At 40.6% G+C, this 17,424-nt stretch overlaps 1 protein-coding gene across 1 annotated transcript in view; it reads right to left on the reverse strand.

Annotated features, from left to right (window-relative positions):
• LOC111959498 (low-density lipoprotein receptor-related protein 1B-like) overlaps positions 1-17,424 on the reverse strand; it is a 223,045-nt gene that overhangs the window by 39,343 nt on the left and 166,278 nt on the right. Inside the window, exons 44-54 of the mRNA XM_070437634.1 lie at positions 17,067-17,186; positions 13,597-13,713; positions 11,744-11,850; positions 10,422-10,554; positions 7,658-7,764; positions 7,174-7,306; positions 4,128-4,250; positions 3,801-3,923; positions 3,397-3,540; positions 2,952-3,086; positions 1,819-1,938 (exon numbers count right to left, since the gene is read on the reverse strand). Coding sequence (XP_070293735.1) covers positions 1,819-1,938; positions 2,952-3,086; positions 3,397-3,540; positions 3,801-3,923; positions 4,128-4,250; positions 7,174-7,306; positions 7,658-7,764; positions 10,422-10,554; positions 11,744-11,850; positions 13,597-13,713; positions 17,067-17,186 — 1,362 coding nt within the window. The remainder of the gene's footprint in view (positions 1-1,818; positions 1,939-2,951; positions 3,087-3,396; positions 3,541-3,800; positions 3,924-4,127; positions 4,251-7,173; positions 7,307-7,657; positions 7,765-10,421; positions 10,555-11,743; positions 11,851-13,596; positions 13,714-17,066; positions 17,187-17,424) is intronic.

Below are 17,424 nucleotides of genomic sequence, written 5' to 3' on the forward strand. Positions count from 1 at the left end.
GCTAAATTATTGAAAATTAAATAAAGAAATATCTAATTTACATATGCATTCACACCCCTTTGCTATGACACTCCAAATTGAGCTCAGGTGCATCCAATTTCCCTTAGTCATCCTTGAGATGTCGCTACAACTTGATCGGTGTCCACCTGTGGCCAATTCAATTGTTTGGACATGATTTAGAAAGAAACACACCTGTCTATATAAAAGGTCTCACAGTTGCCAATGCATGTCAGAGCAGAAACTAGATCTCCAAGATAGAATTGTGATGAGGCATATATCTGAGGAAGGGTATACAACAATTTCTAGAGTGTTGAACGTTTCCAAAAGCACAGTGGTCTCCATCATTGGGAAATGAAATAAATATGGAACTACCCAGACTGCCTAGAGCTGGCTGTCCGATCAAACTGAGCAACCGGGCAAGAGGGACCTTGGTCAGGGAGGTGACCAAGAACCCAATGACCACTGACAGAACTACAGAGTTCCTTGGCTGAGATGGGAGAACATGCCAGAAGGACAACAGTCTCTACAGCACTTTACCAATCTGGGCATTATAGGAGTAGCCAGACAGAAGCCACTCCTGAGAAAAAGACACATGACAGCATGCCTAGAGTTTGCAAAAAGGCAAGTGACAAACTCTGATGAGATGTGGTCTTATGAGGCAAAAATGTAACTCTTTGGCCTAAATACAAAGCGCTATGTCTGGAAAAAGCCAGACACAGCTCACCACCCATCTTACACCATCACTACCAGGTGATGTGCTATGGGGATGTTTTTCAGTGGCAGGGCCTGGGAGACTGGTAAGGATAGAGGAAACATTTGATGGAGCCAAATACAGGCAAATCCCTGATGAGAACCCGCTTCAGAGTGCAAACAACCTTAGACTGGGGTTAAGGCGAAGATTTACATTCCAACAGGACGATGACACCAAACATACAGACAAACCAGAATGTGAAAGTCCTTGAATGGCCTGGCAAAAGCCCAGACTTGAATCCCATTGAAAATCTTTGGAAACTTAACAGAGCTTGAGAAAATCTGCAAGGAAGAATGGGAGAAAATCTCCAAATCAAGACATACCAAAGCTGTAATCGACACCAAATGTGCTTCTACAAAGTATTGACTCAGGGGTGTGAATATCTATGTTTCATTTTCAATACATTTGCAAAAGTGTCTAAAAACATGTTTTCACTGTCATTATGGGGTATTGTGTGTAGATGGTTGAGAGAAAAAATGGATTTCATATATTTTAATTTCAAGGTTGTAACACAACAACTTTAGAAAATGTTGTACTTTCCGAAGGCACTGTATCACAGTGGTGTATACACCCGTAACTTTAACACTTTAGAGAAAAGATGTGAAGTAGATTTTTGTGAATATTGCCAATCATTATTAATATAATCCTTATTGGTCACATCAGAAACAGCTCAGTTTTATACTATCTAAATTGTTAAATGGCTGGTCTTGTATACATTCAATATTACTTATACAATCCTGTTGTCTTAATGTAAAGCTTATCTGATGACTATGACAGTATCTTTACAATGAAGAGTGGTAAGGATAAAGTACAGTTTCATCTATTGAATAAAACGAATCTTTTCAAATAAAGGGTATACAATATTCAAGAACATTTTGCAGTTTATAGAAATACATAATATACTAACAGTATACTGTTTTAATTCATTTTAGCTTAAAAATACCAGATACAATACTGTATATCAATTGAAACTACAACAGTAAAAAATCCTAGCTCAATATGTGGCACATCAAGATGATAGTTCAATGTAATTCAGTTAGAACATACAGTAATAAAATGGTCCATACCTTTTACTATACAGTTTCTATTGATTTCCTTGAAATTCCTGTCACAAGTACACTTGTAGGATCCTTTAGTGTTTGTACAATAGTGAGCGCACGTGTCAAACTCAAGACACTCATTGATTTCTGAGGAGAAAAGGAAAAACATGTTCATTCAGTTACTGTACATGGAAACAGTTAAGCTGCCGTACCTCTCAAATCAGAAATTTCAGTTCATGTTGATATTGCCCTAATCTATAGGATTTGAGGATACCTATTGTATACTGAAATTAAAATAAAAAATACTTTCAAAAAAAGTGAGATTTGCACTAGATTGAACAGTTGCAATGTCAACATTTGGTATACATCATAAAAACGTATGAAAACAAAAATGTGCTATTTGGTCTTAATTTAAGTTAAGGGTTAGGCATAAGGTTAGCAGTGTGGTTAAATTCAGGGTTAAGGTTAGATTTAAAATCAGATGTTACGACTTTGTCTATTGCTATTAACACTGGTTCAGTTTCACATGTTGAAGCACGTTCATATACCAGCTTTACTAAGCAACTGATCCCAGTTACTGAGTCATATTCAGAGTAACAGTCAGCTGATGTGATGACAACATGCATAGGAAGTCTAGGTTTAAATGGTCCTTGGTTATCTTTCAGAAAGCAGAGTCTTAACCCATTACGAAAGTGGAAATTACAACTTGAGTACTTAGTTACTCTCCCCCTTAATAGAATAATCAATAACCACTGAGCACAAAAGCAATAACTAGGAGGCAAAAGCCAGGTTTAGAGTTCAATTTATAATCGCAGATATCGTTATCTCCAACTAAATTATGCAAAACTTGGCTACTCAATCCGTAATTACTTAAGCTCATTGAAACTGGATGGCTTACTACATTATCTGTAAGTGAAAGCTACTAAGATACTATAAACACCTACTCGGAGATAAATATATTGAAGGAATCGGTGTCTGTAAGGAAAAACTAGAAAGCAATATGTTATGTATATTGTTCATTAACCACAGCTGTGTACATATTTAACCATATTAGTTAAATGTATATATTTTTTTAAACGTGTTAAAGAATGCCATTTATTATTACAATAACGTTATTCTGTCTAATTAAACAGTGAGGGGAAAACCAGGCCGTACAGTACCTTCACACTGGGCAGTCTTCAGATTCCTCCTGAAGCCAGATTTGCACTGACATACTGCATTTGTGTTTGTCTGATTGCAAATTGCATCCTCTCCACATGGGTTTGTTTTCTTTCCACATATGTCTCCATTTGAAGCTACAGTCAAAGACAATGTGATTGCACATGAAAACACATTTCTATACATCGAATATACTTGCAAAAAGTTGTTCCATTGATGTGTGGAAGCCAGGTGAAGATCAACTTTCTTCAAACAAACAAAAAACTCAGCAAATTTGGGTCATGTATTGCCATAAATGTTCTGACATCATCTAACATTTGGATCTAGCAGAAGAATATAGCAGAGCCCTAGATTATCTCACGGATCAAGTTCCTCCCTAGAAACATTTAATACTTCCATCTAAACAGCAGGATATTGATCTGTGTGACACACAAAACACACACATACAGGCCTTGCAGTCCTGCTCGTCCGATCCCCCGTCCCCACAGTCATTGAAGAGGTCACACTGCAGCTGGGCTGGGATGCATCGCTGGGTACTGCAGGTGAACTCTGCCTTCCCACACCGTCTGGGTCTGCCAGACACCACCTCTGCTTTGGGACGCACATAGAAGCCAAACACACGTCAGGCTGCATCGGCAACAGAGAAGGCATTTGCATGAGACATCTGAGATATCGTTATATGATGTGATGTGGAGTTTGTAGGGAAATCAAAGGAACTTGATTAATACAACATTGTTGCTGTTGTCGCACTGATACGATTAGGAATAATGTTTTTTGGAATATATAATTTCTCAACATTCTTGATTAAGAAAAATGTAATGTAATTTGAAGTGTAGCTGGTGTAAACTCACCACATTCCTCCTCATCCGAGTTATCCCCACAGTCGTCAACCTTATTACACAGTTGGTCAGAGCGCAGACACACACGGTCATTTCTGCATCGGTGTGGCCGTGTGGGGGGACAGGAAAGTTTGGCTGGAGGGGAGAAGAATAACACAAGTATTGCAGACAGTCAAATACATTTTAGTTCATTCAACATAGTCCATTCTAGTCTATTTAAATTATTCCATTCTAGTCCATTCAACAGAATCCACCATTTCAAACATGAATATGACCTTGCATTGCATTGGAGTTACAATAAAATATCCATCAAAGATCTAAGTTGCTATTTCAACCCACCACACATCTCTGTGTCCTCGTCTGAGTTGTCTCCACAGTCGTCCTTGCCATCACACACCCACGCATGGAGCTTGCATAAGGTGTTGTTGCAAATGAACTCATCAGGACGGCAGAAGAAGATGCCTGAAATTACAAACGGAAGGTTAACAGTAGTGCTATGGGCTTTCTTTCACAAGGTTGTCTTATAGCTAGGTTTTTCCATTTCCTTCTAAACTTCTATTCAATAGCATTGTGCTATCACTATAGTGTCTGTATGAAAGAACATTCTCGTTAGCAAAGTGACCTTTGCTTAGTCAGAATATGACTATTGTTTTGTACACCTTTCACAGTAAAACACATGGCTAGAATAGTGATTGCTATGCTACTAGCCATGTGTGAGTTTCAACACCCCTTGTTGCTGACATGGTACTATGAAGGAAGAAAAGCGAATGTGTGTACCATATTGACAGGCATGTAATCTGTATTACAGTGTTCCAGTAAACATGCTCAACTCTACCCATAGTTGCAATCAATGTTCCCTCTCAACTGCGCGCATTTCCTCCTGGACTGCCGCACAGAAGAAATGCCATGCAAATACGCAAGAGATTGAACTTCACTCAGTTCGCCCCAATAGTTTGCACTATAGATCAACGTTTTTTCTGTGATCGAATCAACATTATATCAGCCCCTTTTCAATGCAACAAACCAAAACAAATCTAACTTTGCAAGATTGAGTCTGTGATTTTGTTGTAGGCAGAGCCAGAGTGCAATGGAGTAATTTTATTAGTGGTTGTGGTCTTTCAATCATGCGAGTGAATGCGCTTTTCAGATGACTTCAGATCAGAGCGCAGAGCCGTTTGCGTGCACATACTGTTGATATTCTTTGCAAGTTAGCGAGTTATTAGCCCAGTTATAGATAAGTATAGGTCAGCAATACTGCTTGGGAGAAACTTGAATGTGTCCATAAACACACCAGCCAGCTTGTCTGAGCATGCTTTGAGGACGCGTCTAGGTATGCCGTCTGTGCCAGCAGCCTTGCCAAGGTTAACACGTTTAAATGTTTTACTCACGTCAGCCACGGTGATGGACGGACGGACGGGTGCGCAGTCCTTGTTAGTGGGCTATGACGGTGGCACTGTATTGTCCTCAAAGCTGGCAAAGAAGGTGTTTAGTTTGTTTGGAAGCATGACGTCGGTGTCCGTGACGTGGCTGGATTTATTTTTGTAGTCCGTGATTTCCTGTAGACCCTGCCATATACGTCTCGTGTCTGATACGTTGAGTTGTGACTCCACCTTGTTCTGGCATTTCACTTCTTTGATTGCCTTGCGGAGGGAATAGCTACACTGTTTATATGCAGACATATTGCCAGACCTCGTTCCATGGTTAAATGCGGTGGTTCGCGCTTTCATTTTTGCACGAATGCCGCCCTCCATCCACGGTTTCTGGTTAGGGTAGGTTTTAATAGTCACAGTGGGTACAACATCTGCGATGCACTTCTTAATAAACACACTCACTGAGTCAATGTATAGGTCTATGTTGTTCTTTGAGGCTGATCAGAACATATTCCAGTCCGCTTGATCAAAACAATCTTGAAGCGTGCCTTCCGATTGGTCGGACCAGCATTGAATGGTTCTCGTCACTGGTACATTCTGCTTGAGTTTCTGCCTATAAGACGGAAGGAGCAAGATGGCGTCGTGGTCGGATTTGCCGAAGGGAGGGCGTTGTATGCATCGCAGAAGTTAGAATAGCAGTGGTCGAGGGTATTGCCCATGCACGTAGTGCAACCAATATGCTGGAAGAATTTAGGTTGATTTAAATTTGCTTTGTTAATATCCCCACTATAATAAATGCAGCCTCATGATGTATGGTTTCCAGTTTGCATATAGTCCAGTGAAGTTCCCATGATGGCTGTCTTGGTGTCTGCTTGAGGTGGAATGTACACAGCTGTGACTATAACTGACAAGAATTCTCTTGGTAGGTAAAATGGCCGGCACTTGATTGTAAGGAATTCTAGATCGGGTGAGCAGAAGGACTTAAGTTCCTGTATGCTGTTATGATTACACCATGAGTCGTTAATCATAAAGCATACACCACCGCCCTTCCTTTTCCCAGAGAGGTGTTTATCTCTGTCAGCGCGATGCATGGAGAAGCCCAGTGGCTGAACCGATTCCGACAACATATCCCGAGAGAGCCATGTTTCCGTGAAACAGAGAATGTTACAATCTCTGGAAGGCAACCCTTGCTCGAATGTCGTCTACCTTTTTGTCAAGAGATGGGACATTGGCTAGTAGTATATTATATGTAAGAAATAATACATAAAAAACAAAATACTGCATAGTTTCCTAAGAACTCGAAGCAAGGTGACCATCTGTAATTCATTTTATTTTGTAAAGTGGTGTCTTGCATCATACAACACAATACAATGTCATTAACAGTCACCTATTTGGCCCATGGTGTTACAGACCAAGTAGAAAATCCTTAATTAATGTCAAGCCCTTCATAATATAAATATATCATGCAATGTAGGCCTGTATTGAACATCACATATATGCTACTGCAGGCTATATCACAGAAGTCAAAAGCTATTTCCATGTGAAAATGTTATGGGTTTTGCTCCATTGGTTTTGGTTGATAGGCCTACGTTATGCTCAAATAGCCACAATAGCCTATTGGCTACTGTCTAAAACTGAAAGGGTACAGCCTTAGCGATTATATGTAAACGCTCGCCGAAAGTTGCACAAAATTCTCAGAGTGTTCAAGTTTCCACTCACTAGACAAAGATTTGCTCATTGCACCACATTTCAACACCTGAAAGACATGTCTCTACTGTAGTAGGACATGTTGCCTGTAAATTAAAATAAAATGAAAACAGACCTGTATGGAAAACCAACTACTTCCTAACAGGAGACAGTTTCCACCCCATCTCTCTTAAAGTTTCAACTGCAACTGAATCAAATTAGCTCTGACTAGTCCTGTTGTAATTTCTAATACCTGTCCAACTCTGGCTGCAGTTACAGTTTTCTAGTACATTGATATGTGAAGTGAGTTTGTCCAACCCCTGTCGTACCTTGACTGCAGTTCTCCTCATCACTATGGTCCACACAGTCAAACACGTCGTCACAGCACCATCTCCGTGGGATACAGTGGGCATGGTTCAGACACAAGTACTCATCTTCCTTGCACTCCTTCACACAGCCTGCCTGTCGACATGCCAACATAAAACATGTAAACAGCATTATACACTATTAAATGTCCAACACAGTCAAGCCATTCTCAGTGATAAAGTTTGATACAATTGTCTTCAATCCCATCCTTTTGTATACTGTTAGGAATTCACCTTACACAGGGCACCAAATTATGTAGGGATGATCCTTACAAATAGGGAAATCCCTACATAAATGCTTGTGTGGGAAGATCAGCTACAGCACTGGAAAAAATCATAATTCTTTCTTCTTATCTCTGCCGTTTTACGTAAATAAGCTAAAGAAAGCTACAGTAAGTGATTGGCTGATATCGGACGAGGTTAAAGTACCAAGCAGAGCCACACCCACCTCATCTGATCCATCCAGACAGTTGTCCTGTCCATCACATCTCAGACTGGCCGAAACACAGCCTCCACTGGCACACACATACTCATTTAGGGAGCAAGAGGGGAGCACTGGAAACACCCAGATCAGAGATAGAGAGCTTTATTGAGTGCACACACTCCACAACATAATAATATAACACCCATCATTCACAGCATGAGTGGGGCCGGTTTGTATGTGTTCTGCACACTGTTATGAACTCATGAAAAAATAAACGCTACAACCCATTGTTTCTGTCCAAACCAGCAGTGCTGGACTTTGAACAGGTCCTAGGTCTAAATATGATGTCTTCCCTCAGGCTAGAGCATGCTGTGTGCTAGCTACTGCTGTGCTAAATCCCACTCAGGCAATCACCAACTTTGGGGCTTTCGGATGAGGTTATGAGCCGTGTTGCAATTACCGCCAAGTGGGTTAACCCCATTGGCACAATGTGTAAGGGTGTATTCAGACCCCTTAACTTTCCCCAATTTTTTTAGGTTACAGCCTTATTCTAAAATTGATTAAATCGTTGTTGTTTTTTTCTCATCAGTCTACATACAATACCCCATAATGACAAAGCAAAAACTATTTTTTTATTAAAAAAAAAAACTGAAATATCACATTTACATTTAAGTATTCAGACCCTTTACTCAGTGCTTTGTTGAAGCACCTTTGGCAGCGATTACAGCCTCGAGTCTTCTTGGGTATGACGCTACAAGTTTGTCCCACCTGTATTTGGGGAGTTTCTCCCATTCTTCTCTGCAGATACTCTCAAGCTCTGTCAGGTTGGATGGGGAGCGAGATGTTCGATTGGGTTCAAGTCCAGGCTCTGGCTGGGCCACTCAAGGACATTCAGAGACTTGTCCCGAAGCCACTCCTGCATTCTCTTGGCTGTCCTGTTGGAAGGTGATCCATCGCCCCAGTCTGAAGCAGGTTTTCATCAAGGACCTCTCTGTTCTTTGCTCCGTTCATCTTTGCCTCGATCCTGACAAGTCTCCCAGCCCCTGCTGCTGAGAAACATCCCCAAAGCATGATGCTGCCACCACAATGCTTCACCATAGTAATGATGCCAGGTTTCCTCCAGACATGACGCTTGGCATTCAGGCCAAAGAGTTCCATTTTGGTTTCATCAGACCAGAGAATCTTGTTTCTCATGGCTTGAGAGTCTTTAGGTGCCTTTTGGCATACTCCAAGCGGGCTGTCATGTGCCTTTTACTGAGGAGTGGCATCCGTCTGGCCACTCGACAATAAAGGCCTGATTGGTGGAGTGCTGCAGAAATGGTTGTCTTTCTGGAAGTTTCTCCCATCTCCACAGAGGAACTCTAGAGCTCTGTCAGAGTGACCATCGGGTTCTTGGTCACCTCTCTGACCAAGGCCCTTCGCCCCCTATTGCTCAGTTTGGCCGGGCAGCCAGCTCTAGGAAGAGTATTGGTGGTTCCAAACTTCTTCCATTTAAGAATGATGGAGGCCACTGTGTTCTTGGGGACCTTCAATGCTACAGACATTTTTTTGTACATTTCCCCAGATCTGTGCCTCGACACAATCCTGTCTCGCAGCACTATGGACAATTCCTTCGACCTCATGGCTTGGTTTTTCTCTGACATGCACTGTCAACTGTGGGACCTTATATAGACAGGTGTGTGCCTTTCCAAATCATGTCCAATCAATTGAATTTACCACAGGTGGACTCCAATCAAGTTGTAGAAACATCTCAAGGATAATCAATGGAAACAGGATGCACCTGAGCTAAATTTTGAGTCTCATAGCAAAGGGATGGAATACTTATGTAAATAAGGTATTTCCGTTTTTTATTTTTAATATTTTAGCAAACATTTCTAAAAACATGTTTTCGCTTCATCATTATGGGGTATTGTGTGTATATTGCTGAGGCCATTTTTAGATTTAATCCATTTTAGAATAAGGCTGTCACGTAACAAAATGTGGAAAAAGTCAAGGGGTTTGAATATTTTCCGAAGGCTCTGTATTGCTTACTATATGTCTGCTTTAGAGGGACAAGCGAAAGTCATGGAAACATTTGTTTAGTAGGTAAAAGTGTTTAAAACATGTTGGCTCACCATTATTCTTTTTTAAAGAAGATGGAGAACCAGCTGAAGAATGATCAATAGCAGAGTTTTGGCACAGGTTGACCCAAATAGTACTATTCCTATTGGCGCGACGCATATGATGTTTGTCTTTCATGACAGAGACCCAGCTTCTTACCCTGCCCTGCTATTCGCTAAAATACCAAAAGGTACAAATCTCTTGGCGAGGTTGCTAGGTGTTTTTAGCAAACTCTAAACTTTTATTTGATTTTTCAAAAAAATTGGGGGAGGGGGACTCGCTCGCATCACTTTTTGAGGTGTTTTTATCCGTCATACAGTTCATTATGTTTTAATGGCTTTACTGTGGGTAAAAACACATGGCGTACAGAATTGGAACAGTATTTAATTACAAGTCACACAGAAAGCAGCTTGACAATTCTACTGCTTGTACCTTGTAACTCTCATAGGAGGTAAAGCACCCCCCTCCACACCAAAATGTCCTCATCTTACCCTACTCCGAATAAAACAGTCCCGAAAAACTCTAACTTTGTCTTGTTTTTCAATCAAAGAATATAAACTACAACAGTCCATGTTACCGTAGGAGCTTGTGGCACTCAGCTTTTTAACAACTACTTCAATTTCACATTAAAATGTTTTTTTGGGGGGGAAAAGTAACCTTTTTACCTTGTTTTCCTCGTATACCGTACCTGTCCCCTGGCAGTTCCTCTCATCCTCTCCTGTCTTGCAATCCTCTTGGCCGTCACAGAGCCACTTGAGGGAGATGCAGAGGTTATTGAGACACTGGAACTGGTCCTCAGCACACCGAGCCTCACAGTCCTTCTGTAGAGAGATATAAAGGACAAGAAGCTCACATTTACAATAGGCTTATACTTTACATGTTAGATGTTCCAATTCTTATACAGTAGAACCATATGGTAATACTTTCTTTGAAAGGTACCTTCACTAGGACTTGATAGCTCAATTATAACCCATACATAACACTTTCATTGACAATTTTAATGCTTTATATGTGCAGGATGGCAGGGTATTGCCGGGCATTGAGACCCATTGAGTCTTCATTGCCTGTTTAGTCAGTTTTAGGTAAGAATAGGGTGGACAAGATAACTTGTTTTTTTACAAGAGAAATCATGCATAGCATACTACTATTTACTACTTAGTGAACTACATTTGGGCTCCCGAGTGGCGCAGCGGTCTAAGGCACTGCATCTCAGTGCTTGAGGCGTCACTACAGACACCCTGGTTCGATTCCAGGCTTAATCACAACACAGTCGCATAGGGCGGCGCACAATTGCCCCAGCGTCGTCCGGGTTTGGCTGGTGTAAGCCATCATTGTAAATAAGAATATGTTCTTAACTGACTTGCCTAGTTAAATAAAGGTTAAATAAAATGATGTCAAGAGGTTGCTCTTGGAGGGGATTACTAATGCTGTAATTGCCGTGGGGGTATTTAACAGAGCAATAAATTACAAGGCATAATAAATGAGTAATTGCGTGGCTCTCTCCTCAGCCATCACACAATGGAAACCTGAATATTTTCTATTGATTGGCTCATATTTCATGAATAGCTCATGCTTTAAAAAAAAATCGCATTCCACAAAACAGGTCCATAATTCTCATGCATGCCTAGTTAATTTAGTATTTTTGGTTAGTAAACCAGTTTGCATAATTGTTCACACATTTGCATAACAGAACAAACATAAAATGTCTCTCTATTAGGACATTGTCATCCATAATATTATCGTCTGCGTTCCAATAAAATTCAGAATATTTTACGATTTGAATATCATAATGCCATCAAATCCTATCTGCAATTCAATACGCATGCCTTTTATGAGAAAAATAAAACATTCACATGTATGAAAGAAAAAGCAAGATAGAAATATAAAGTTAAGATTAATAAGGGTCAATTCACTCAAATAAGATTATTCAAGAGGTTGTGACTCACACAGTTTACAGGCTATAACATGCTATTTACAGGCTGTTTTTAAATGACAACAGGGATCACTGACCTCATCTGAATTATCAGGGCAATCATAGTCTCCATCGCAGCGGAATCGAGCGGAGATGCAGTCCCCGTTAGCACAGGCAAAGTCCTTGTGGTTACAGGTCACTGGCTCTGAGTCAAGGGAGAGGACAAGAACATCACTACACTTGAAATAGAAATGACATAGGAGTCGGGCCCTCAAACACGATATACGCTCCACCACACAACTTTAATTAGACTAGTTACACAACGACGCCATCCAAGGGTGGATCTTCATCATTTTCTACAAGGCTCTAGTACTCCCTAACTCGTGATGTCCGTTATAGACTACTTAAAGACTATATATATACTATGTGTGTTATAGACTAGGCTATATAGACTATTTACACTTGAAATAGCCATGGAAAAGCAACCAACCTCTAAGAAAACACACGCATGGGCCTTTATAAGAGGTATCATGAGAGAAGTGAATCCCCTAGAGCCCCCTTAATGAAAAAAAAACATGAATTTCACGTGATCATGTGAAGTTCTCTTAAAACACATGTTTCTCATAATTCATAAGTGGAATGTTACATAAAATCATGTTATCTTCCACATGTGAAATCATGTGGTTTTGTGTAAGGGCCCTTTTACAAGAGATATCTCTTAAACATTGCTTAATCTGGGCCCAGTTTTTCAAAAGCTCATCTGGATTTTGCATACTTTTCGGATAGGATTAAATGCATAGAAATAGAATGAATAAAATGAGAATCCCCATTCAAGTCAATGATTCGTCTGTTAATTTCTTCTATTTCTATGTGTTAAATCCCATCCGATAGGCGAAATCTAGATAGATAACTTTTGGAAAAACTGGGCCCTGGCAATAAGCCTACTGTTGGCTCGTCAAAGACATTTGTTGGACATGATAGTTGGAATGCCAGTGGCTCAAGATGTAAATACATTCATAGCCAGTATACTCCTGAACCCTACTATCTGGCAACCTCCACATTCAGGTGCACTGTATGTCTAGGTCTCTGAGGACAACATTATACCATATTTAAGCACCATCAAATTCAAGTGCTGGGGTCCTCCCCTCACCCCCTGGTTATCGTGGACTGTTAACTGACTGTATGAGTAAAGGTAGTTGTGGTTATGAGCTGCAGTTAGAGAAAAGGTCCCAACAGAGCCTGCAGTCTGCAGCATATTGTGATTTGCAGCCTCTATCGCTCTCCTGTCTGCTAGCCTAGCTGGTGCACCTACTTAATTCTTTACCATCCAACACTTGACTTGGATTTATTTTCATTTTAAGCGACATTAATAGGTAAGGGGAATAAGCCCATAATAAATAAAATGTATGACGAATACTCAGCATAAAATGAATATACACACACACACACACACACATACACAGACACACACACACACACACACACACAGAGCAGAGATATGGGCAAGCTGGCTTAACAAATCCCTTTCATACGTAAACAAATTTAATTCCAGTAGTTGGTTATGAATATCTAAACAAAAAAGTGAGCCTGGGAAGAAGAGGAGAGATGGCATCAAAGCTGAAGAATATGGAGCTCTGACTTTCTTTTAGATCCAAAGTGGAGTTGGAGAGGGGAACATGCTCAGAGGGCATAGCCGAGTTAGAAACAGTTAAGAACAGGGCTCCATTGAGCTGCCTGTTACTTTGATTGTGGGATCTCTTTACAAAGTTAAACAGAGGAACGGTACAGTATATAAACACAAAGACCAAGAGGGGAGTCAGTTAATCTTCAAACAATTCCAAAATACTAACTGAACTGCGCAAGTGCATATGCCTGTTGATGTATATATAAGTTGCCAAATAGCTAGAAGTGAGCTAAGAGAGTAGAGAGCAGCATAGATGAGCATACTCACTGCAGTTATGCTCATCTGAGTTGTCTCCACAATCGTTCTGGCTGTCACACCTCCAGTGGTCCGGGATACAGTTGTTATTCTCACAGCGGAATTCATGAGGTCCGCAGGTCTTTTCATCTTTTTTACATCAGGAAACAAACAAACAAACAAACAAGCAAGATGAAAATGGCTTCAAAAAGCATGAATATTAATGGTGGAGCTATTATATTTATACATGTAATCATCATTTCCTCAGGGTTTCCTCGTAGTGCAAGCCTGACACCAAGTTCAAAACCTCGTTCGTACTCGAGAGAGGCTAACACAGCGTAGGATGAAATACCTGACTGTGCTGCCAACGGCTTAGATCTCCTAACAGAATCTATGACAAGTTTGCAATATTAAACACTTAGAAGCAAATAAAGTATTTGCAACAAATGTTTCAGAAAAGTATGTACAGTACCAGTCAAAAGTTTGGACACACAAGGGTTTTTCATTATTTTACTATTTTCTACATTGTAGAATATTAGTGAAGACATCAAAACTATGAAATAACACATATGGAATCATGTGATAACCAAAAAAGGGTTAAATAAATCTACATATATTTTATATGTGAAATTATTCAAAGTAATAAGCTTTGCACCCTCCTGACATTTTCTCAACCAGCGTCATGAGGTAGTCACCTGGAATGCATTTGAAATAACAGGTGTGCCTTGTTAAAAGTTAATTTGTGCAGTTTCCTTCTTCCTTTCCTTCTTAATGCGTTTGAGCCAATCAGCCCTGTTGTGACAAGGTAGGGTTGGTATACAGATGATAGCCCTATTTGGTAAAAGACCAAGTCCATATTATGGCAAGAACAGCTCAAATAAGCGATCCGGAAAATGTCAAGAACTTTAAAAGTTTCTTCAAGTGCAGTCGCAAAACCATCAAGCGCTATGATGAAACGGGCTCTCTTGAGGACCGTCACAGGAAAGAAAAACCCAGAGTTACCTCTGCTGCAGAGGATAAGTTCATTAGAGTTACCAGCCTCAGAAATTGCAGCTCAAATAAATTCTAAACAGAGTTCAAGTAACATCAACTGTTCAGAGGAGACTGTGTGAATCAGGCCTTCATAGTCGAATTACTGCAAAGAAACCACTACTAAAGGACACCAATAAGAAGAAGACACATGCTTGGGCCAAGAAACACCAGCAATGGACATTAGACCGGTAGAAATCTGTCCTTTGGTCTGATGAGTCCAAGCGTGAGATTTTTGATTCCAACTGCCGTGTCTTTGTGAGACGCAGAGTAGGTGAACGGATGATCTCCACATGTGTGGTTCCCACCGTGAAGCATGGAGGAGGAGGTGTGATGGTCTGGGAGTGCTTTGCTGGTGACACTGTCTGTGATTTATTTAGAATTCAAGGCACACTTAACCAGCATAGCTACCACAGCATTCTGCAGCGATACACCATCCCATCTGGTTTGCACATTGTCCTGTTTTTCAACAGGACAATGACCCAAAACACACCTACAGGCTGTGTAAGGGCTATTTGACCAAGGAGAGTGATGGAATGCTGCATCAGATGACCTGGCCTCCACAATCACCCGACCTCAACCCAATTGAGATGGTTTGGGATGAGTTGGACCGCAGAGTGAAGGAAAAGCAGCCAACAAGTGCTCAGCATATGTGGGAACTCCTTCAAGACTGTTGGAAAAGCTGGTTGAGAGAATGCCAAGAGTGTGCAAAGCTGTGATCGAGGCAAAAGGTAACTACTTTGAAGAATCTCAAATATATTTTCATATGTTTAACACTTTTTTGGTTACTACATGATTCTATATGTGTTCTTTCATAGTTTTGATGTCTTCACTATTATTCAACAATGTAGAAAATAGTAAATATAATGAAAAACCCTTGAATGAGTAGGTGTTCTAAAACTTTTGACCGGTAGTGTATATTTTTGGGAATATACTTATATTTCACAATCCTAATTATCCTCTATATTGCACTACATTTTAAAGATTTTTTCTGTTGGTGTATAATGCACCCCCCTAACACTGTATCAAATGTTCTCTAAAACTTTAGTACAACTGAACAGCATTTAGGAAATGTTCATTAACATTTTACAACTTCTAAAATAAAGTCATTCTTTAGTTAGCAGCAATTATTAGCTTACAGCTTGTGTTGAACTTAATAAGAGCTATTATCTAACAAAACAACCAATACTGAGTGAAGAAAATATTGATCTTGAGCTGTTCGATGTTACCAAAGAGAATGGCAACCTATCTATCCACTCAAATAACCATTGGGATGAGATGAAGAGGAAAACAACATAATTACCTCTCCACAAAGGTGGGTGAAGACTACATACTGAACCTTGTTCTCTCCCTTCTTTAGATGTGAGCATAGCTAAAAATCATTGAACGCTTCATCCAGTGGAAGACAACGGCTTTAAAGTATAACAACACAGTTGAGGGACTTCCTAGCAGTATTGTGTCTCAGAACAAAAGGCATTCAAGTTAGCGCAGATATTCTCCAGTAGGCTACACAGTTTAAAGTAATAACCAGTGGAAGATATATTGCCCTACCAAGCAAAAAGGCAGTAACTGCTCATTTGGGCACATGCTTAATCATGTGGACAAGTATCCTGCCTCTATTGTATTTTGGAGAAAATGGGGGTCATGTTAGCATTAACTGCCTAAAGTTACTGTGAAACCAAGGTAAATAAAAGCCATTTTTCTTAGTTCCACACTATGAGCAGTTACTGCCTATTTGCTTGGTAGGGCAGTATAGTTGTGGGAGGTTGGAAAGGTTCTCTACCACTGAAAATAACAAAAAAATTCAGGGGGGTGTCACGAATGTCGTAGTGAGGAGACCAAAGCGCAGCGTGATGTGAATACATCTTCTTTAATTATAACGAAGAATAATAACCAAACTAATACAAAGTAACAAAAATGAACGATATGCTAAATATAACCATTGCAGACATGCAACATCACATAGACAATCACCCACAAACCAAACTGGAAAATGGCAACCTAAATAGGATCCCCAATCAGAGACAACGATAAACAGCTGCCTCTGATTGGGAACCAATCTAGGCCACCATAGACCTACATAATGCCTAGACTACACACACACACCTAGACATACCCAAAACCCTAGACAAGACAAAAACACACATACCACCCTCGTCACACCCTGACCTAACCAAAATAATAAAGAAAACAAAGATAACTAAGGTCAGGGCGTGACAGGGGTGGCATACACCAAACATCGCAATGTGATGTTTGGTGTTTCGGTGCCATACACACTACTGACAAGTCTGACATCCTGTGGTGATAAACTACCAGGAGGTATTCTCTATGGCTGCTTCAACTCAATCAGTACAGAGAAGATGAGAATGTGCCCATGTGTAAAATGTATTCATTTCCTAATCACAATTTCAACCAAGGCTCAATAAAACTAGAGGACTTATTTGGATTATGATTTAAGCCCCCCCCCCACTCACCACAATTAGCTTCATCTGACCCGTCTGTGCAGTCCGGGTCCTCATCACACACCCACAGCTTGGAGATGCAGTGCATGGAGGCCTTGCACTGGAACTGTTCCGGGGAACATGTACTCTCCGCTGTGGAGAGGAGGGGGTCCGGGTTTACACCAGTCCAAGGAGGGAGAGAGGAAGGGAGGGAAGGAGAGAGGAAGGGAGAGAGAGATTGAGAAAGAGAGAGAAACAGAGAGAAAGAGAGAGGGAGGGATCGATGGAGGGGAGAGGGAGGGAGAGAGAGAGAGAGAGCGAGACCAAGAGAGAGGGAGAGAGTGGCATAAGGAGTGAGAGAGAGCGAGACCAAGAGAGAGGGAGAGAGTGG

This window comes from Salvelinus sp. IW2-2015, linkage group LG36 (genome assembly GCF_002910315.2).
Source record: "Salvelinus sp. IW2-2015 linkage group LG36, ASM291031v2, whole genome shotgun sequence".
Classification (NCBI taxonomy): Eukaryota; Metazoa; Chordata; class Actinopteri; order Salmoniformes; family Salmonidae; genus Salvelinus; species Salvelinus sp. IW2-2015.